We start from the raw sequence: 22,046 nt of genomic DNA on the forward strand, positions 1-22,046 counted from the left end.
TCTTTGAGTAGAATAGGAGGTTGTTGGGTAGAATCTCTTTATGTAGACTAGATTAGTGAAAGAGTGAATGAGGGTGTGATTTCAGAGAAAGCCAATAAGGTTGTCGGTTACAATGGAAGGTATTTAAGTAGTTTAGAAGTTTGCTTCACAAGGTCTTTAGTTAGCATCTAGGATGGTGGTGTAGAAAAGGATTGTCGGGTAGAACAGAAGATAGTGGAATTAAGAGATATATAGCAAACTGGAACTAGCTGTTAGACCATGAATTGCCACCAGGGAGGATTTAGTAAAATCCCTACTGGCCACCAGTTCTCTCCACGTTTCTCTGCTAGGTCAGTTTTTTATATGCAGATGGTTACTGTGAATTCCCCCACAGACAAGAATGCTTGAACACTTTGATTCAAGTGGCCTTTTCATAGAGAATGAGGGAGGAGAGGAAGATCTATTAACGGAAAGGCTAATTCTGGAGGAGAGGACAAAGTTTAGAGCGTGGACTGTTTGGTATTTCGTGCAAAGACTGTAAATGCAGGAAATGCAAATTATATATTTACTTAGCAAAAATATTCACCATACCAAGCCATTTATTATAACTGAGTCAAGTTGAAAGTATGTTCCTTTTAAAATGTGAAAAAATAACAATATGGTGAGATCATTTCATTGGTTTTCAGTGCAGTTTCATCACATTATACTAAAAGCCTGATGACGAAAAAGCCACAGGTCACTGTGGTAGGATTACAAAATATTTAATGCAGGCTTTACTGACTTGTTAAGATGAATACCGTAATCATGATTTCCCCGGCATCCCCAGGAGTTGGACGAGGCATTGAAAATCTGTAACTACATCTTCACCCTCATCTTTGTTCTGGAGTCCGTCTTCAAGCTGGTGGCCTTCGGTTTCCGACGCTTCTTCAAGGACAAGTCAGTATTTAAATAACTGCTTCCCAAAGTGACGCTCTGACCTTTCCTAAATGTCTCTAACCCAGATCAAACAGAGATCCTGAATAAACATTAACCTCCCAGTTTAGATTTTTGACATTTTAGCAGGCATGATATTCTAATAGATTGGTGGTTAAAGGTACCATTCTTTAACCTCTGAGTCATGTGGAAAATCTGAGGCAGCATTCGGAGAGATTAAGTGAACTTTTCTCAACGTGCTCCAGTGCATGGTTCTCAGTGAGGCCTGTATGAATACAAACGGCCTTGTTAAAGACCCATAAAACATGCTGCCTTAGATGATTTCATAGCTTTGAAATCTCTGGCTCCCTGCTGAGAACCACAAAATCATGCACAAATACAATCACAACAGCACAAATGTATAATAGCACAGATCACATTTACATGAATACACACACTAACACCACTAACACACACACAGGAATCCATGATGTCCGTGGTCTTTGCCAGGGTAGACCATTATCCTTTTTTTTTTTGCATTTGGCAGCAGTCCGGTTTTATATTACCTCGATACACTCTCACACACAGGTACACACAAACATATAAACACAACATTTGGCCAAGACCCCCGTGACTAATCTCACAATCTCACTGAATTTCAAATTGAATTTCTTGTGTTTATTCATGCACTTTAAGTATCTAAATGAGGATGTGAGGGATATGCTATGGAATGGACTCGGAGAGAGAAAGCTGCACATGGAATTGAAACAATAAGAAAAAGACAAACCTGATTTGCATGACCACCTACAACAATCTTCAGTTTTTATACATTCAAATAAGGTTTGGTCCCAACACTTTGATCTCAAATCACATTACAGCATCTGGGAAAGGAAGTGGCCTGCTGACTAATCTCAGCGTACCATACATATATATACCGTATATATATACTGTATAACTTTATGATATACTAAAATTGAAATTATACTATTGCTGCTTTGTTAACCTGTCTCATAACACTGAAATAGTCTCATACGCTCATTGTCATCCAGAAAATAACCGGTCTCCAAACTTGTGTACTATGTGTATGACAACAGCAGGGCCAGCCCTATAATCTTGAGGAATCTCAGGAACTGCAGGGAAGAGGAGGAGCGCTTCCAGTACACTGAGCCTCGCCTCCATTTTAGCAAATAATAATTTTCATTACATGTATCATTATTACTAAAAGAGGCAGAGGAATAACTAAACATAAGACACACTGAGCAGAGAGAGCAGGAGAGAGAGAAGTCATCGGTAACGAGGCTTCGCAGTCAGGGATCTGTTTTACACACGGGGCAAATCACCGACACAAGTGTCTTCGATTGACCAACTCCGGGAAATCATTAAATCCTCTGTCCCTGATGAACACCCACACATTTAAAAGTCATATTCTTTATTTTATTTACGAATTAGTTTTCTCCAAGCCCAAGCCAATGGCATCATAATGAAATCATCAGGGTGTAATTTTCTGAAACTTGAGCCTCAGAAAATAATGAATCGTTTTCACATGCTGATGAGTATTAACCATGACTAGTAAACTGACTTTGACGTGTGAAATGGGTGGAGTGTCTCTTTACGTAAAATCAAATCGACTGAGGTCATTTCATTGGTGACTCAAAACTCAGGCCCCAATCGCGTCACATGACTCCAGCTCACACCTCTCTGCTAAAGGAGATGAGTCACTAAAGAGAAATGGATGATGTCAATGATTTGTTTGGATGAGTTTCTGCAGCCAAGTGCATTCATCTGAGGTTTCAATGAAAAGATATGATCTAAGTCAGTGTTCAGGACTAATATGTGTCTGTGTCTGTGTGTGTGTGTGTGTGTGTGTGTGTGTGTGTGTGTGTGTGTGTGTGTGTGTGTGTAGGTGGAATCAGCTGGATCTGGCCATCGTGCTGCTCTCTATCATGGGCATCACTCTGGAGGAGATTGAGGTCAACGCTTCACTACCCATCAACCCCACCATCATCCGCATCATGAGAGTGCTGAGGATCGCACGAGGTATGACCCCCCCCCCCCCCCACTGATCCATATCTATCTATCCGTCCCATCCCCTCCCTGACACACCGTCACACGGACACGCACACACTCCAGCCTCGCTCACGGTGCTGTACTTTTAAGATGCCTTGTAAAACAGCCACATCACCTGGGACTCCCCTCTTAGTGATTTTTGCATGGCATGTCTCAGCAGGGTTTGAGCTGGGTGTGAACAGACCAGATGGCACCGAGAAACACAGTTAGTTGACAAACATAGTTCTGAGAAGAAACAGGGAGAGAGACAGAGAGAGAGAGAAAAGATGGGGGAGAGCCAAGACACATTATGATAGTAAGTGAACTAAGCTGCGAGAAACTTGAGATTGGATGGGATCAATGAGAGGTGAGAGGGAAGAGAAGAGGAAATAAAAAGAAGAGGAAATAAAAGGAGGAGGCAGGAATGATGAATAACCTCTGATGCCAAAATAGATTATAAGATGGAAAGAAGTCGCAAAGAGGAGCAGTTGATATTAGAGTGAAAAAAAGTGAAGTTGTGATGAAGTGAATGAGGAGGAGATAAACGAGGACAGGAAAGGTGTGTAGGTGGGTGAGAGAGCGAGAGAGAGAGAGTCGGAATAAATGGCGGAAATGAGTGAAGGAGGTTCACAATTAGGAAGGTTGAGTTCAGGAGAAAAGATGGATTTAGCAGGAGGGAAAGGAACTAAACTGCCCATGTGCTTGGGGCTGATTACTGTCCAGGTAATAAAAGATAAGGACTGGAGGAGGGGAGGAAAAGAGGGGGAGGAGGAGGAGAGCTGGGAGAAAGAGGAGATAAGACAGGCAAGGAGGGAAGCTCATCTGTTTTGTCTGATTACTGAATGTGAAATAAAAAAGAAAAAAGTAGCAAGGAAGTCATTATTGATTACTGTCACAGCAGACCAGGCGCACACACACACACACACACACACACACACACACACACACACACACACACACACACACGCACACGCTCGTGTCTGACACTGTGATTTGGATGGGTGCAGTAGCCGGCACCTTTTCCAGCTGGCATCAACATGTATCTCATCTCCACAATGTATGCAGATGTGATTTAGATGGATTACATTCCCCCCCCCGGCTCCAGTGTAGCAGCATTATAACTTTCCTCCCTAATACTGTTCTACAAGTCACATCCTCTTGTAATATTTCTGTTGTTAAACCTTTGGTATTGTCTTTCCACTGAACACGCAACTTTTGTCCTCCCGGGTCAAAATTTGACCCGATCTGTTTCTGACTGTGACATCACAACTTTTCAGCCGACTCGTTACCACGACTTTTACACTTTCTTTTGGAATTTTATGGTCAATAAACCTCATTTTCGTAAAGTTAACCTTTGTTTTTGAGTTGACAAAAACAACTAAATTTAGAATTATTTTGACTATATTTACAGTCAGAGGAACATTTGTTGATGGATTATCACACACAGCAATATGTCAAAGTTTAGTCAGGATACTGTCTTTAAACCATTTCAATAGTGTGACCCATTGCAGTGTGAAAGAAAACATCATTTCTGATATAAAAACAGACAACAGGAGGGATAAAAAATTTTTCTTTCCCTTTCACAATTCTCACATTAAAATTTTAACAACTTTTACAGTGTACAATGCCTAATATACTTCATCACTTTCCTATTTGACTGTTTTGCTAAAATAAAATAGAAAATAAAAAATTTAAATCATAAACATATACAACATACCCGTGACATTGTATCATCACTTCCTTTATGTATTTCATGTTAAAAACACTGAAAGTAAGGTGTTAAGATCCAGCTGTTTAGTTTGTGTGCACTTCCCTTTTTTAGAGTATGTTCAAAAACCTGTCAGTATGTGGACAGAGGATTTTGTTAAGGTTACCGTCTCCACGGTGTCAGTCCGTCATCTGGCACAGAGGAGGCATCAAGGTTGTTTTCTTTTATCATTCAATCAATCAAACTTTATTTGTATAGCTACTTTTCATGCAGGTTGGTGCAGTTCAAAGACGCTTCACAGACGACTGAAAAGGGCAAATCAAGTCAGAAAGCTGACAATGAGATACAATAAAAATACATTTAAAGAGCTATAATAACATCAGCAAACTAAAAAACATAAGAAAATTAATAAATAATAATAAATAATTTGATTAATAATGAAATAAAATACATTTTGCCTCAGTGTGCTACCTCAGCTCTCTGTGTCACCACACCAGTGATCTCATCAAACCGCAGCCCCAGTCAGGAGGATATGACCTCAATGCTGTCTGACAGCTTAATGTTATTCAGTACAAGGACGTCTGTGACTTTACTGATGGAGTAGCATTAGACTGTAAGTGAGGAAAAATGTTGTGTCCTTTCCACTTCACAAAAGTCTTGACGGCACAAGTGCTTGTTCTGATATGTAAGACTGAAAAAAATCTTACTATTCCTGTGTGTGTGTGTGTGTGTGTGTGTGTGTGTGTGTGTGTGTGTGTGTGTGTGTGTGTGTGTGTGTGTGTGTGTGTGTGATTGTGTCTGTGTGTCCACAGTGTTGAAGCTCTTGAAGATGGCGGTGGGGATGAGAGCTTTGCTTGACACCGTTATGCAAGCCCTGCCTCAGGTACACACTCAACTCTGTTAAACAACATCAACTGAAAAACCACGGATCTCTCACGTCCCGACACGTCCCACAGACGCTGTCCCTGAAATGACTTCCCAGAAGCATTTCTGTTTTTTTTTCGGTGCATATTCTTCTGTTTCAGGAGCTTTGCGTTTGTCCATGGGCTTTTTGCAGGCTGTAGATTTCCTTGTTGCATCATCAGTCCCCTGCAGAGGTTGAGAAGTGAGCGTAGCTTGAGGTTTTGTTTTTGAATGATTGTAGTTGGAGCCGGTAAATCAGAACAACTTCTGCAGTGAAGGAACTGAATGTAAAAACGACAGAGAGTTCGTGTATACCACCTCTGTCAGTTTGCCGCACGCTGATTGTCATTGACAGCATTCACATTTGTGTCAAAGCTGTTCTTCCACATCGTTCTTGTTCGCTCTTGTCCAGCTGCAGTATCAGAGTTGCTCCTCATGTTTTTAGTGAGATTTTCCTTCTTTTACTCCTTCGTCTTCGTCACTCGTTCATGGCATTTTCTCACTTACGGCACATGTGCAGTTTAAAGCTGCATGTCCTTGGGAAAAAGTCTGAATTCTTACCAGATATGGAAGTAATAAAACAACAAATAACTAAATGTCAGAGCATGACAGAGCAGCTATCATTAGCCTTCACTTAGTAGCATGGATTGGGTCCCACATAGTGGAGAAATATTACACAATGGATGTGCTAGCTGTCATCAGAGCTTGTTTTTTTTAGTTGCAGGAACCAAGTAAAGCCAGTTGGACATGCTAATGTTTGCAATAGAGCAGACAAACATACTGCTCTATCCGTTTTTTGGTTTTGGAGAGGGTAAGAAAAAGAATCACCCAAACTCTCGATATGTGGAGTAGCTCTCTCTTTTGTCAATCATCTTATTTTCTTTATTAGCTGAGAAATGCAGAGTTTGCCTAGTTGTGGTTTTTAAGCTATGTCTACACAATCGCTACTCAGGGGACGGGTTCAGCAAGTCAGTTGCCATAGCATGTTTCTCCCTTGCTGCTTTGTGTCTCGGCCTTTCTTTAATTTTCTCTCTGGAATGAGCTGTTTGTTGTCCCTGTTGTTGGTTTATTTTGCCTGGGATTTCTCTCCTCTGACTAATCCCTCTCTCTTCCTGTTGTCTCCCTGCAGGTGGGCAATCTGGGTCTTCTCTTCATGCTTCTCTTCTTTATCTATGCAGCACTGGGAGTGGAGCTGTTTGGTGACTTGAGTAAGCACACATGCCCTGTGCATTAAGGCAGTCAGGCAAAACCAGAGAAAGCTCATACAAAGATTCAAGACGCACATACCACTCAGGCCGTGCACAGGCATGCACCAAGTGTTTAATTCTCCCCTCTGTGGGTTTAATCTATCTGATGTTAATTGCGTTTGAGAAAATCCTCTGTTGAATATTGATCTCTCTTGTGGCTCGTAGCTTTCAGAGTAATAAAATAGTATTACAATTATCATCATTTCAGTGCAAAGCCCCATGTTGTGACACCTGAAAAGCCATGAAAGTCTCTGCCCTTTATCTTTATGTCTCTCTTTTACTGTCTGGCCATTCTTTTCTCTTCATTCCCTCCCTTCTCCTCCTTTTTTCTCCACAGTTTGCGATGAGCTCCACCCATGTGAGGGTCTGGGGCGCTACGCTACATTTAAAAACTTTGGGATGGCGTTTCTGCTGCTCTTCAGAGTTTCCACCGGAGACAACTGGAACGGCATAATGAAGGTGAAACTAACCCTGCAGCTTTGGGGATCCTAAACATCATGCATACACATACTGCATGTTCATTCTTTGATATGTGCACATGCATTCAGTAGGTGGGGATGATGTGCTGTATGTATTGTGAAGACTGCTTGTGAATCTTTATCCGGATCTGGCTCATGTAGTGATTTCATGCTTCTCCCAGGACACATTAAGAGACTGCGTCCAAGACACCAGCACCTGCTACAACACTGTGGTCTCTCCCATCTACTTCGTCTCCTTTGTGTTGACCGCTCAGTTTGTCCTGGTCAATGTTGTCATCGCCGTCCTGATGAAGCACCTGGAGGAAAGCAACAAGGAAGCCAAAGCCGGGGCAGAAGCTGAGGCGGACTTGGAGCTCCAGATGGACGGGGGAGACATGGCCACGAGGTCCCCCCAGCTGAACCCTCTGGCGCTGGGCATGGACAGGTCGAGTTCTGGGGGTTCGCCCTGGAAGTCCACCGGAGGAGGGGACAGGGAACAGGAAAGAGACAGTCCTATGGACTCGCCCACTTCTGATAAAGCCAGAGAGTCTGTAAACATCAGAGCAGACCCCCCTTCAAGCCTGGACCCGCCGCTGGAGGTATTGAATCTTTTTCCTGTTGCTTATACGTTACGAGACTTCAAAGGCACATTAAGGCATTCTCACACCACAGTTCCCTCGTCAGCCATGTTTACGTGTTTTCAGAAGGCAGGATTGTGGGTATGTTTGTGCTCAATACTAATAAATGAATTAATAAATATTGGATTTTACTAAAATCCAAACAGAACAATCAGAATAAATGGAAACAGTTCAGTTGTAGGTGCCATTTAATAGCAGCTTGCTTTGGTGTGTGTGTGTGTGTGCGTGTGTGTTGGTGTGTTTTTTGGGATTTCCCTCGAGATACGTGTAGGTCACTTTATAGCTAAATGCCTTATTCACACCCTTGTGTAAGATCATACTATTATATACTGTATATAATGAAAGGAACTCACATTCAGATCAAGTGTAGGTCATATTGTTGGAGTCTCTGCGTGATATGACAGATGCTCTGCGATCACTTCCTGCTGGGGGCCAGGCTGTGGTGCTGTTCAGATGACCCCGCGTCTCTGATCATTAATTCTGACTCTGGTCCGAATCATTAGTTAATTCTCTGGCTCCCGCTGTGGGACGCTGAGTGATGATGGATTTCTCGAGAGGAATATCTGTTCGTCACTTTCTTAATGTAATAACTGTTTCATCAACTGTATCAAAACTGCAAACTGCAGAGGATGCAACCATATTAGGAAATACTCACTGGACAAGTCTGGCGTCACTTGAAAATATAAGCAGATGCATTTATGTGCAATGTGTCCAAAAGTCAGGGTCGTATTTGTGAGTGCGTCCTGTGATATAAGCTGGCGGGGTGTTCTTGTCACATATTGACTTTGTGCATCCACATCCACTCATCTGATGACCAGAGGTGCATCGCCTGGAGGCAAATGTTTGCCCCCCCCCTCAGTGTGGCCCCTGATAATGATTGTTGTAGGTAGTGTTTACCGATTGCCTGAATGTGAGGGGCGCTGTTTCGATGGGCTTCTCTGCCTGCCACCCCCCCCCTGCAGAATCTAGGTTCGCCACTGCAGATGGTTTCCAGTTTTAATGTGTTCATGAGTGTGTGTGTGTGTGTGTGTGTGTGTGTGTGTGTGTGTGTGTGTGTGTGTGTGTGTCCCTGTAGAGGACATGCCAGTCACAGATGGGTCATAGTGACATGGGAAAGCTGCACCACAGGGTCTTGTTGCTCACTTCAACAGCTATTTCCAGACAGTGGAGAACTTTCTGAGGATAGGAAATAAAGGTCTCGCTGTCGTTATGTTTTCCCTCTAAGAAATGATCCATCTTCCTCAGCCTGTGTGTGGTTAAACCACAACCTCCAGCAATGTGGGGGGTGGGGGGGGGGGCAGCTCTACTGCAGTGTTGGAGTGCCCCCTTGTGGGTTTGAATGGTAACACGTGAGCCTGTAGTGGATGTTGATGAGGAGGAAGTTGTATACATGTGCACTGCATGAAACACTTACACATTTGTGATGTACAGTATAATGAAGACCTTCTGCTTGGATATGTTTCTGTTTGTCTTCCTGTTTGTCTGCCTGATCGACTATCTTTTCCCCTCTTTCCTTTCTTTGTCATTCATTCTTCCTATTCACATTTATTCGTGTGTCTCTGTCTGGACTCACCACCTCTGCTGTCCCTCTGTTTCTCTCTCTCTCTCTCTCTCTCTCTCTCTGTCTTTCTTGTCTCTCTACATTATCCAAGTTTGTACAGCGGAGAGCGCTGTTTGACTCGGTCTCCCTGGTCATCCAGGGTTCAATGGAGGGAGAGTTGAGTCTGATGGACAACCTGTCCGGCTCTATCTGCCACTTCTACGCGCTGTCCCCCAAGTCCCGCAAGCACAGTACTGACAAGAAGGTCAATAACCACCAGTAAACTCCACTGATGACTCACCTCCTCCATTTCACATGTCCAGTGGGTTCATTTCTCTTCAACATGTAGGGCTGCTGCTGTCATTTATGCTGGTCTTGTTTTCCTTTAAACATAAGGCACAATACCTTCATATTATGGGCTGTAACACATGGAGCTTCTTTTGTAACCTGGATGAACTCACCTTTTAAATTAGGCAGATTACTTCACAATAATGAAGGTGAGCTTTTGTTGACTCTTGTAACAATTGATTGTTACAAGACTGTTGGCAGGATTATTTGTCTTAATGAAAATTAAATTCTGTACCAGACTGAATTTCTAAAAGATGGATAGTTTTGCAGTGCACAGAATCCCTGACCTATAAAATAAGCAGCAAGTAAATACATACTGTCGAGAACTTTATTTCATAATTCAGTGAAAAAGCATACAGTTTGTTAAATGTCCCGCAGCCCTACAGCATTGCCTTTTCTTTCTTTATTTTACTGACATTCCCCCACGTTGAATATTTTTCCCTCTAACCACCAGAGCAAGTGTCATACCCTGCCTCAGCTATGATGTCATCCCCACGCTCACGTCTTCACTTCATGCTTGGCAGGTTTCTGGTCTGCTTCAGCAGCCTCAGTGACATGGTTTACAGTTTGCTCTGTCTCCCCTTCACAACGCTCTGTCTGTGTTCGTATGTGGGTTTGACGTGTTTGTGCGTTTGTATATGTGAATACCCATTTTAGCCAATCGCTCACAGCGAAGTGGTGACACACTGAAAGCAAATGAATGGGTAAATCAATAAGCGATGTATCACGGAGTCGCTGAATAATGCATCTGGGCGCTTCCTTTCATTTGGAGGAAAACTTTAGCCAATTACATTTGCATTGCAAAACCTACTCTCCTAACTCTAGAAGCTTTAAATGGGTTTGAAATGTCATCAATAGGCGCCAAAGGCCACCTCTCCTTCTTCCGCATGGACAGCCCACTCGCCTGTCAGGGAGAATCTTCCAGCAACACTCGTAGTAAACAGAAGAACTTTATTTGTCCGACACGTTTCGGCTTGTGGCCTTTTAATCAGAGTCATCATGTAACACATCACAGGTGACATTTAAAATAAGATATGTTTGGAACAAAAGAATCAAAAAACAAAACAGCTAGTCGTGTATAAACACACAGATATCTGCTTATGGGGTTACTTCAAAGGTGGGTTGGGCCTTTGGTCATGTGACTTCTGGCCAATCACTGTCCCAGGCCGGTGAGAACTGCTCTGTTTGCATTTAACCCCCCACAGTTTATAAATCACTGCGCATTTACACACAGTATAAATCATAAAGAGGAATCCCCTTCCCTTCCATTTGTTCCTGTGAATATAAGAGTGTGATTGTCTCATTTGCATCATGTTAAACAGTTTGTTTGCGGTTCATCAGCCTGTGCATTCGACTCTGTGTGTGTCTGTACCGTGTCATAATATTGCTGTTGGTAAGTCTCCGAAATACAGTTTAAAAGTGGGAAAAACAATTATCATACCCACAAATGTTGCTTTGTCTTTTCTCTTTGCTGCTTTTGCTCTGCTACATTATTCCTGTTTCCTATATGTTGTTTTCAAATATGTATCTTCCCGTTAGCTACAGGTCTTACCTGTGTGTAGTGTCCTTATTTTTCTGTGTTGCACAGAGCGTGCATTTGTTTTCTCTGCTCACCAGCCATTGTCTCTTCCTGCCTAGATCCCTCTAGCGGAGATGGAAGCTCTGTCTCTGGCCTCTGAGAAATCCTGGTCCCTAGCTCTGACAGACGACTCGGCCCCCGACGATTTTAACCCCCTCTTTCTAACCAGTCTGGAATGCAATGTACTGACAGTTCCTCTCTTTCTCTTTCTCCATCCCTATTCCTCCCCCTCTGCAATATCTTGTAGTGTTTCCTTTCCCAGGGCGCTTCCAAAGCCACTTGTCCTACTACACTCACACACTGGGGTGTGACAGGTTGGCAGCAGGAAACCAGCTTGACACTAAATTAGCTAAACAGCTACTTTGCACCAGTAGTCCCAGCACAATTAAAAACATTAAAGTGTAAAAAACTAAAACTAAACTAAAAACTGTCTATCTTTCAAATCATTTACGTGGTGTAAAGGTGGCCTGTCTCACAAACAAACAAAACAGTTTCACACTCAGTGTTCCTCAAACAAACATTTTCATCCTCTTAAATAATTTGCAAAGCTAATTTTTTTACATTTTAAATTCTTACTGACGATAGCCGAGTGTAAATGTAGTCTTAGTCTTTCCAGTTCTTAGAACAGCACCTTTGACCTTGGACTTTTAGCCACCAAAATCTAATCAGTTCATCCTTGAGTCTTAGTGAATTTTTGTGCCAAATTTGAAGAAGTTCAGTCGAGGCGTTACTGACATACGTTGTCTGGTGAGAATATTGCTCCATAGCAACTGTGGGTCATAAGATGGTGAAATACTTTACTCCACACCCACAGAAAACACAGCAGCACATTATTTTACATCTCATCTGCTCCTTTCATTTATTAGAAAGGAACAGATGAGTCACTCTGAATTCATAGGAAGGTTCCTGGCAAAGGTCATGTGTAAGTAAGAGTTAAAAAATCATATCAGGACACCTCGACCAAAGAAATGGGTCAACAATCTTCACAGGTCTCACACACCGTTGCATTAGTTACTTTATGCCTCATGTAAAATACATGTAGTCACTCGTATTAAGTGGTTATGGTATAACTTTTTCATACCGGGACATTTCATCTATACGTTCCTCTATAGGATCCCATCCCAGACGCCTCTGTCATTGAGGGAAAGGACGTTGTCAGTCTAAATAGAAAATTAATTTAATGTCATTCGGGTGTCAGGGTGTAATTAACCACCAATTTGGCTTTTTAATGATCTTATGTCTTCCCCCAGAGAGGGTCATTGTAACCTTGGTTCCTGCGGCACTTTAGAGGTATCGATTTATATATCATGAGTCTCTCAATCAGAGAGACATGAAATCACTGTTAATTGGACGGTGCTGGGGCGAATACAAAAAGAAAAAACCCCAAAATTCAAGTGACTGATGAGGTAGAGGAGAACAGGTGGTGTTGAAAGACCCTGGTGAATCTAACCATGTGCCCTCCAACTTTCTCTTCTCTTTCTCATTCCACCTTTCCAGCCTTGGTGTGTGTTACTCTCCAGTCCAGTCCAGTCAAGTCCAGTCCAGTAGAGTAGTGCACCTCCTCACGTGCCAGTTTGCAGTTCCTTCGTCTCTGCTGTTATTTTTTTCTTTCTCCTCTTTCTCTAACTTTCCTAAACTTTTCCTTTCCTTCTTCTTTTCTTCCGTTTTCTGTGTTTTTTTTCCTATGTGCTTTACATGTGAGTCCTATCAGTCTTTTCTGTGTTTGTACTGTCTTCTGGTGTTAGTAGTTCTCGCTCCTCTTTGAGTTGTAATGGGTGCCGGAGCTCCCGTGGCTCTGTGATGAATGTGAACTGGTTCTGTTATGGGTCAGGCTGCAGGACTACTGCCTAGCTGACACACAATCACGGAACAGGCTTATGTAAACCTACACGACTGCGAGGGTAAATGCAGACGCAAGACGCACGAGTGTCTTATGCTTTAAAAAAAAAAAAAAAAAAAAATGAATGTGCTTGTAAATTGGAAAAGTTACTGTGATCTGTGGCAGCTCTGGTCCAGTCACCTCCAACATGCAGAGATCCTGTCTGTTCTCCATGTACGCTGATGATCACTGCCTCTTCGTTCACATTGTCTCAGAGAGATATCAGCTGTGAATGTGTGAGAAAGACTGTGAGAGTGCTTGAATTATTAAAGAGTAGCCCCAGCCCTTCCATCTCCAGAGGGACCCTGACTCTTTTTCTCTCTTCCCGGCAGCCGGAGCAGCTCAATCCTGAGGAGCCATTGCGGGACAACCTGCTGAGCGTCAGGAAGCCGACGGTGGGACGCACACACTCCCTGCCCAACGACAGCTATATGTTCCTCCCCGTGCAGCCTTTTGGTCACACGGCTACGGCTCCAGCACAGCTGCTAGCACAGACACAGGGGCCCCAGCACATACTGGACACCCTCAGGGCCCAATCAGGTAATGCATTTCATTTTGAATGCAAACCAGCACCTGCAATGGAAAAACAAAACTCGCAGACCTTTGAAACTTGTTTCTAAGACACCACACTTTTTAATTGATTTGATCTGGAACAGATTTGTGACATTTCTCTTTTTGTTTTTTAAGGTACAGCGTTCAAAACAGCATCATGAATGCAACAGTAAAACCAATATTGCTAGCATAAATCCATATTACAAATGTCATATGGGACATAGTGGGCTTGGATAATAAAAAGATAAATAAATTTAACCAAAAAGAAATGGAAACAACAAAAGGACAAAACCAGACCACCAGCCATGGATCTTATTAGTAGTATATACATGCTCCATTTTGACCATCTTGCAACATATAAATCATTTCTAGCAGAAAAGTATTTCCATCTCATGAATCTCTTTAATAATTTCTCGCCTGTCGTCCACTGTAGATGGATCGGCTTGTTACCGTTTAATATTTTCAAGAGGTATTTGTCATTTTCTTCTTATTTCCTCCGGGAGGTCGTCCAGATAAAGTAATATGCATGTCGAAGCTGTAGCCCCAGAATTTGCCGTGTAAGTTTCCAGACATTTTGCCAAAATATTTGAATTTTTGAACGGGCCCAAAACATGTGGCAGCCGTCAGCCTCCACACTGCCACAGCTTCTCCAACAAGCATGGCATAGCAAAACTTGATATGTTTTCATCTTAGGAGTAAAAATAAAAAAAGATTCTTCCAACAAAATTCACGGCAATAAGCGGAGCAAGTGGAATTGGGGGTTATCTTTATCATTTAGGTCTTTTTCCTCGTTTCTCTTCAACATAATTAGTATTAGTTCCTTTGCCATTTGTAATTCCTTGATAAAGTTTTGAGAGTATTGAGTTGGATCCACTAGTGTGTGCTTGTGGGTTTGTATCCGTCTCAGTGGAAGCTGCTGTGAGTGTGTTGTTGTTGTTTGTTGTTGTTGTTGTTTTACCTGTCAGAGCTGTGTGTGTTTGTGTGCAGGCTCCAGTGCCTCAGTGCGTTCACAACCGGAGGAGTTCTCCCAGCAGCTGGCTATTCCCACAGACCTCTTCAGACCCATCAGCCCCCACAGCCACTCGGACTCCGAGAGTATACCACGATTACCCCCTCCCAGACACGCGCACGCACTCAGCCGCACGCTCCGCAGACAGGTGAAGAAGTCATACTTTTTCAGATTTTCACTTCACTCCTTAATCATTTCTGGAGTCTTATCCTGTTCATATCATTCTATATGTGGTGACAACATTGTTCTATATAAATGTTCCTCAACTATGTGTGAAAAACTACGGTGGCCCTGACAGCTCAACGTACCGCAACTTAAGAAAACACATGCAAAGACACAATATCTCTCACTCTCTCTATCGTAAATTAAGGCAAAAAAATAACTCAAAAAGAAAAAAAGTCGCTTTTGTTATTCAATGCTTTTAACTTCAAAAGTCACAATTAGGCATTGAACAAGTCCCAGCCAGGTTCATCACTTTTTAGTGTCCCCTGGAAACACTGCAGTTGTGTTGTAGGACTGAATTTGCAGCATATTTGTGTCCTCGCATGTGTCTTCTTAAGTTTCTTGAGAATCTCTGGTTTAAATCTTTCCACGTTGCATGTTCTAAACAATTTCACTTTTCTTCTTCCTTCTTTCTCTCTCCCTTCTCTCTGTGACTAACTGGTCTGCCTTTTCCATTCTCCATATCATATCTGTTATTCTCCGATTTCAGCTCAGTTGGGTCCAAAAGCCGCCCGACCCCGAGCTACTGCTCAGACACAGATACTCCTGTTTCTGAAACACTGACAAATAGCAGACTCTAGCTACCACTGGGCCTTTTCAGAAAGGCTGGACTCCATGTTCATCTACACAGAGGCAGACTAACAACACACACACACACACACACACACACACACACACACACACACACACACACACACACACACACACACACACACACACACACACACACACAGGCTTCCCTCCTTTTTTTCTTTGCCTTTGTTTCACATTCGTTTGTCTTCTGCTAACCATCAGCCACAAAGCATCTAAAGACAGGCCGCTTTGCCTGTGGGAAATTTTAATGAGACACTGAGTTTATTACTTCTCCCATATTCTTATACAAGCGTACAGTGTGTCTCCATCTGTGGACTATTCAGTAGCCGAGTGATAGAATGTATTCAAGCCGGACAAAGATGTTATTTGCCTAAAAAATTTTACCCACAATGCAGTGCACTTACTATATCACAAACTATACAACTCAGGGAAGTGCTGTCTTTATGCATTTGGCCATTGTACACACGGTACCATGGTGATAGAGCACTTGTGTATTTTCTATTGAATAGTTTAGTGCTTGAAAGTACATCATTGCTAACCCTTGATATGCCCATTTACTGCTGTGGCTGGTGATTGGCCGGGGCCTGGTTGTGATCTCTTTGACCACTAGGTGTCTCTGTGGTCACACCGTTCAGGCTCATGTAGGGAACCCCATGCTTTTAAAAACATTTATCCAAATACTGTGCCCTAAAACTCATGCCTGCCTTGTTTCCTCGCCTCCATAGATTTCAAGAAATTACTTTAATTGACCTAATTCAACGCAATTATATTCAAGTATCATTAATTTCCTTTTCCACAGTCTGTGGTCCATGAGAAACAAGTCACGAGTTCATGAGGACATTTTATGAGTTTTAGCAAACCATTGTGCTTACTAACCCTTCCTCTCCTATGGTCTTTACATATTGTTTTCACCCTCTACCTATTGGCCTAACACCCTGTAGGTGATTTTGTACAGAGGTTAGAATGATGGCAGGAAATGCTGATCAGAATTTTGTTGTAAATTCAACTGAAAACTCTAATGCTGACAGTTTATAGGGTTGTGTGTGAACGGTCAAAGATTAGAGGGTCAGGTAGTCTGGCTCAGAGTTCACTGTGTCGGCCAGCGCTCCATCGGCTCAGTCATTCTGTCTCTCACAAAAAATAAAAAAGTCAAATTCAGTTTTGCAATCATGAGTTTGTGTACGCAGTAAGAAGTTCATTTCAGTTGTGAGTCATTTTAAAAACCCCCTCCACATATGTTTTTAATTATTGTCAAACAATATTATTTAAAATATTTCTACTCCTCTCTCTCTGAAAAGTCTCGACTCTGTTAATATGTTATTCATTCCAAAACTTTTACTGCCATGCGAACACAGGCTTCTGCTTCAGCACGCTGGAGGCTTTAAGTTTCCACATCACATTTTGTGTAAGTTGCACATTGACCGGCTTCCAGTTGAGATGTCACAAAGTCCGGCTGGTACATGTGCACACGCGTTAAACACAGAGAAACAGTGTCACACTCTGCTCACACTTTATTCTGCGCTGAAGTTCAAAGGAACAATAATAATATTTTTGAGTGGAGGGGGGTTTTATATTAACAAACATCCAACTAATTAAAAAGTTGCTGACTCGGTTTACTCTTGGCGAATCTTAAATGAAGTGCAGTGTAACCTCTGTGTTTCCACATTATAATTTATGACAGAATGTAAAAGTAAATCAACACTGCCGACAACGAGAAACAGAGGATTCTGGGAGTTTGCTGACCAGACTGTGAACTTTGACCCAAACTACTGCTTCTCATCCTCATCACTTCACACTAACTAGTCTCCCCTGTCATCTTCTCTCATCCCTGTACGCTCACTCTTTTCCACCTCCCCCTCCCTTCCTCTTATTGCTCATGCTTCTTATTACCCATGCTCCTTCCCTCCTAAATATTTCACCCCTCCTGCCTCCCCTCCCCTCCATGCCTCGTCTTCCAGGTTGCAGTGTCTACTGATTCTCAGGAGGCCCTGTGTTCAGACGGAGGAGAGAGCAATGAAGGACTTGTGAATGTTGCCTCACTGGGGCTCCCTCCATCTCCCTCCTCCTCTCCCTCCCCCACATCTCCCACACTCCCCTGCTCCCATCATCATCAGCAGCCTGCCCTCTGCCTGGTCCCCGCCACGCCGGGCGCCTCCCCTGTACCCTCGCGCCCTGGCAGCGTGCACACCCAGCACCACGATCAGCACTGCTTCGCCTCCTACTCCCCTTCCTCCTCCTCCTCGCCCTCCTCGCTTCCTCCACTCTTACCAGTAGGGTCACACCAACAGGAGGAGGCTTCAGTGGATCAAGAAGTGTCTCTCATTACCTGCACGGGGTTGGCTGGCAGTGATGACATCATGGCAGAGGACAGCGGCGATTGTAATGAGGGTTACAGCTCCTACGCGGGCTGCCAGGAGAGTCGTAGTCCATATTTGCGGCAGCTGAAGAGGTTCCACAGCGCCGACATGCAGGGCCGCGGCGCCCTCCTGCCCCGACCAACCTCCTGGTTGGATGACCCTCGACGCCATTCTGTAGAAGTATGTTCCTCGGTGGAGTCCAGCCCCCAGCGCAGCACCACCTCCACCTCCTCCGGCTTCGTGTCGCGGGCCGACAGCCTGCAGATCCACAGCCAGACCCCCACTCAGACCTCGCTGCCCTCACCTCGACGCAAGAAGAAGATGAGCCCGCCCTGCATCTCCGTAGACCCTCCAGATGGACTGGAGCCTCAGTCCGGCCTCTACCCGGGCCTGGGCGGGCTTGGGGGTTTAGGGATGCCCCCTCCTCTGCCCAGCCAGGACACCTGCCTGAGGAGGAGAGCGCCCTCCAGTGACTCCAAGGACTCCTTTGACCTGGGAGTTGGAGAGGGTTCAGGACAGAATGGAGGCTCGTCAAACCTCAACACCAACCCCAAGCTATTGACTCTTCCCAGTTTCTCCTTTGAGAAGACAAGTTCTGAGCACTGAACACTGACACTCCAACACACACAGATACACACACGCACACGGCTTGACGAACCCTCCACACACACAAACACACGATGCACTCTGTGTGTCTGTGATGGTGATAGTTCTAGTAATAATGCTGTAGAGAGTAATAATGGTAAAACTACAACAAACAGTAAAAACATCCTTGGTTTCATAAGGAGTGCAGTACTGTAGTAGTGTGACCATCCCTTGTCTTTGTATTGTTACTGCCAAAACAACCAGAGATGAAGAGAACACAAACCTGACTGTTTCTCCTCTGCGATGCCTGCATGCCGCTGGCTGCAGCTTGACCCCATAACCTCTGGAGTGACATCAGCACCTGGGATTTCGCGCCCTCTGTGGTCGCATCTGAACTGCCTGGTGTTGCACAGGGTAGACGTTGCCCAGTCAGTGGAGGTACAAAGCAATATGAACGTTTTAGAGACACTATTTTCTTAAATTATTGGGCCATAGTGTTTGTACAGGATGTTGTTTTTCGGATTTCATTCGATTGTTATTTTCATGTCTTTTTGTGATTTTCTTTTCTTTTTTGTTTTGTTTTTTTTTTTTGTCAAAAATGCCTTTCTCTTTTTTTTCACTGTAGGATATTTCTAGCTTTCTTGGTTTACTGAGGAAAGTGAATGTTTTTCAAAGTGCTGAAAACCATGTATTTGTAGGAATAATATATAAATATATATATTAAAAAAAACAAGTCATTAAACTGAGCTTGGATTTTTAAGCACATGCATTAGACCCTGATGGTTTGATTGTTCCAGAAAGTCTCTTCAAGTTCACTTTTGTCACAGTGAATGAAAAATACCTGGAGGTAACTCTAGTAATCAGGGCCACCTCAGTGGGGCCAGCTCTATAAACTTGAATGTCCCTGAGTGACTGAGTGACTGAGTGATCGAGTTACATTATTGCTTGCTAGATAGCTGATGATGGTCCTTTCAACATCATTGCTGCATAAGAATATCCAGGAGCACATTAAAAACGCTCTGTGTTGTAAATTCATGAGGTTATTATAAAGATCAGCACAATGTGGGATTAATTGTTGACCAGCACTTCTGGTGTGACCAGCCAGGCTGCTGCTCGTACAACATAAGAGTTGGATTGGTCACTATTTCAAACTTGTTCAACAACAGAAATGTAAGACCTGTAAATGAGAACAGCGTTGTATTAAAATACATCATTGGGCCCCCAAAACAGTGAGGTGTCTGTTGTCCCACTGGTGTACACAACTAAATTTATTAATCAAATTGACCCGAGACAGGATGGGGGGGGGGTCTGGATTCTGTGTCGGAGGGGTCCCAGTGTGCTAATTTCAATCAATCCAATTGGGAACCAAACTGGGAGGATTTGAGTGGACCAATTAAGAGATTAATCCAACAAGACCACCTAAATTTTCAACAGGATGGGGGAACCATAATCTCTCCACAGTGGAGAGGAAAGCTATTGAAGAGCTACAAAACAACTTTAACTTTATAATCAAACCTGCAGATAAATTGATTATGGACAAACGACGATATATGCTTGAAGCCAACAGACAATTCGCAAAAATGAAATATAACAAACCTAACCCGGAAACTATTAGTTAAACAAATCATTCAATCACTAGAAGTACGTAAAAGCAAAACAGATTATCTGTACGGCCCCAACGACCCACGTCGCAGACTATTCTACCTGCTTCTCAAAATACACGAGGAGCCTGACACATGGGCGGTGCCTTTCTCCCCTACTACTGTCATTGGTCACCACCTACTAAGAGATATACTGTCTACAATAGAAAATCTTTGTGGGTTAGAAGGTCTGCTCTGTTTTGGGGGACATATGTTTAAAGGGCCTGGTTCCTTACATTGACGAGGGCGGGTCCCTGCAGGTCCCTTGGCGAGTGCACTGGCACCACAAGATGGATATAAAATCTCGGTTTCCTTCACCTAACCCTAACCCGAGCTTCACCAATCCAAGTCCAGAGAACAGCGTGACACTCCAACAGCAGCTGCAACAGCACTGGGACCTGCTGGTGACCAGGGACTACAACTGGCTGGGCCTGCAAACGGGGCCAGAGGTAGGCCTCAATACTCAAGATAGGAGGATTAAAACAGGAAATAGAGGGAGACTACCTCCTCCAACAGGCCCCAGATGAAGCAACCAGACAATTGGCTCCCGAAAACTCTCAGTAACCCCTTCGGGAGCACCCTTAATCTAGCACCCCAGATTGGTATAGAGGAGACAGAGTCTTCTACGCTGGCCGAGTGAGGGACATATCAGGACACACAATCCAGACAAGCAAAAATCAATAGTAAATCCTTCAATTTACTCAAAACTAACCAATCTAATGTGGCAGTGGTGCAGGCCGGCCCAGAAATACAAACCTTAATGCCAGAAATTGATGATAATCTTCTCCCTACTGCTTCTTAAGGGCGTGATGCAGGACTGGGGCGGTATCCAGGCCCAAAATCCACACAGTGCAGGACTCACATACACAAAACAGGTCGTGGGAAATAATGTCTCACAACTTAGACCACTGCTGACCTGAATATGGAAGCTACCTCTTTTGACCCCTCAAAAACCTAATTTAGTGTACCCAAGGGCTCCGCCCGTTCCCGCCCACGCACATGCACCCAACAGGGAAACACGGGGCGATGAACAACAACTGGTTGGGCCTGCGTGTTTTCCCAATTTATCACAAATCCACAAAGGGCAGAAAAATAATTGACTGTAGCTTTAAAGGCAAAAAAACAATCTGTTTTCTGGGTGACTCCAACCTGAACAGCATACCTAACAGGTACTAGATAGGATCCCCCCTACACCCTGTTGTTAAGCTGGTGGTGCTGTTGGTAGGAATTAACAACAGGGGCCAGGACCTAGAAAAAACCTCCATCAAACATCTTGGAATGCTTTACAGAAAGGCTTGGTCTGTCTTCCCTAACGCAGATATCTATTTTCCAGTAATTAATTACTCACCTCTCCTTCCACAGGAACAACAGAATAACCTAATAATCACTGATGATTTCATTTCCAGCCAGTTCCCCTCCTGAGGCCACTGCCCTGCAGAAAAACATCCACTGGAAACAGGTTGGAACGCAGAGGGGGAATCACTGGGGCTCCAAGCAGAGGAAGTTCCTGTTTAACTCACATGGGGGAGCCGTTGCCCTAATTATGGACAATGTCACCCTCCAGAGTCAGAATCTATTGTACTGTATAGCCTGTCAGTCCCGTAACCTCCTCTATGTGGGAGAGACTGGACAAATGCTATTGGCAAGGTTAAAGTAACACCTGAGCACCCCACTGGTTCAACACCCTGTTAAATACCTCTCCATGACTGGCCTGTGTGCAATATGGACAGAGGGTCAGAGAAGGAGACTAAGACAAGAGACAAGAGAAGACTAAACACAAAAGTCCCTTTAGGACTTAATCTGGTTTAGAAGACGAGATTTAATGTGTTTTTTGTCTGATTTAATGAGAT

The 22,046-nt window shown here is 43.6% G+C and overlaps 1 protein-coding gene across 14 annotated transcripts in view; it reads left to right on the top strand.

The window, feature by feature from the left end:
• cacna1g (calcium channel, voltage-dependent, T type, alpha 1G subunit) overlaps nt 1-19,328 on the top strand; it is a 190,945-nt gene extending 171,617 nt beyond the window's left edge. For 9 of the 14 annotated variants that reach the window (XM_056365665.1, XM_056365666.1, XM_056365663.1 and 6 more), the window contains 11 exons: nt 806-915; nt 2,795-2,928; nt 5,458-5,528; nt 6,678-6,756; nt 7,133-7,254; nt 7,436-7,852; nt 9,544-9,696; nt 11,418-11,540; nt 13,570-13,777; nt 14,777-14,946; nt 17,573-19,328. In XM_056365665.1, coding sequence (XP_056221640.1) covers nt 806-915; nt 2,795-2,928; nt 5,458-5,528; nt 6,678-6,756; nt 7,133-7,254; nt 7,436-7,852; nt 9,544-9,696; nt 11,418-11,540; nt 13,570-13,777; nt 14,777-14,946; nt 17,573-18,577 — 2,592 coding nt within the window. In that variant the 3' untranslated portion in view covers nt 18,578-19,328. The other 5 variants (XM_056365673.1, XM_056365674.1, XM_056365675.1 and 2 more) reach the window with 4 other exon arrangements.
• The last annotated feature ends 2,718 nt before the right edge of the window (nt 19,329-22,046 follow it).

The sequence above is a fragment of the Seriola aureovittata genome, chromosome 21 (genome assembly GCF_021018895.1).
Source record: "Seriola aureovittata isolate HTS-2021-v1 ecotype China chromosome 21, ASM2101889v1, whole genome shotgun sequence".
NCBI lineage: Eukaryota > Metazoa > Chordata > Actinopteri > Carangiformes > Carangidae > Seriola > Seriola aureovittata.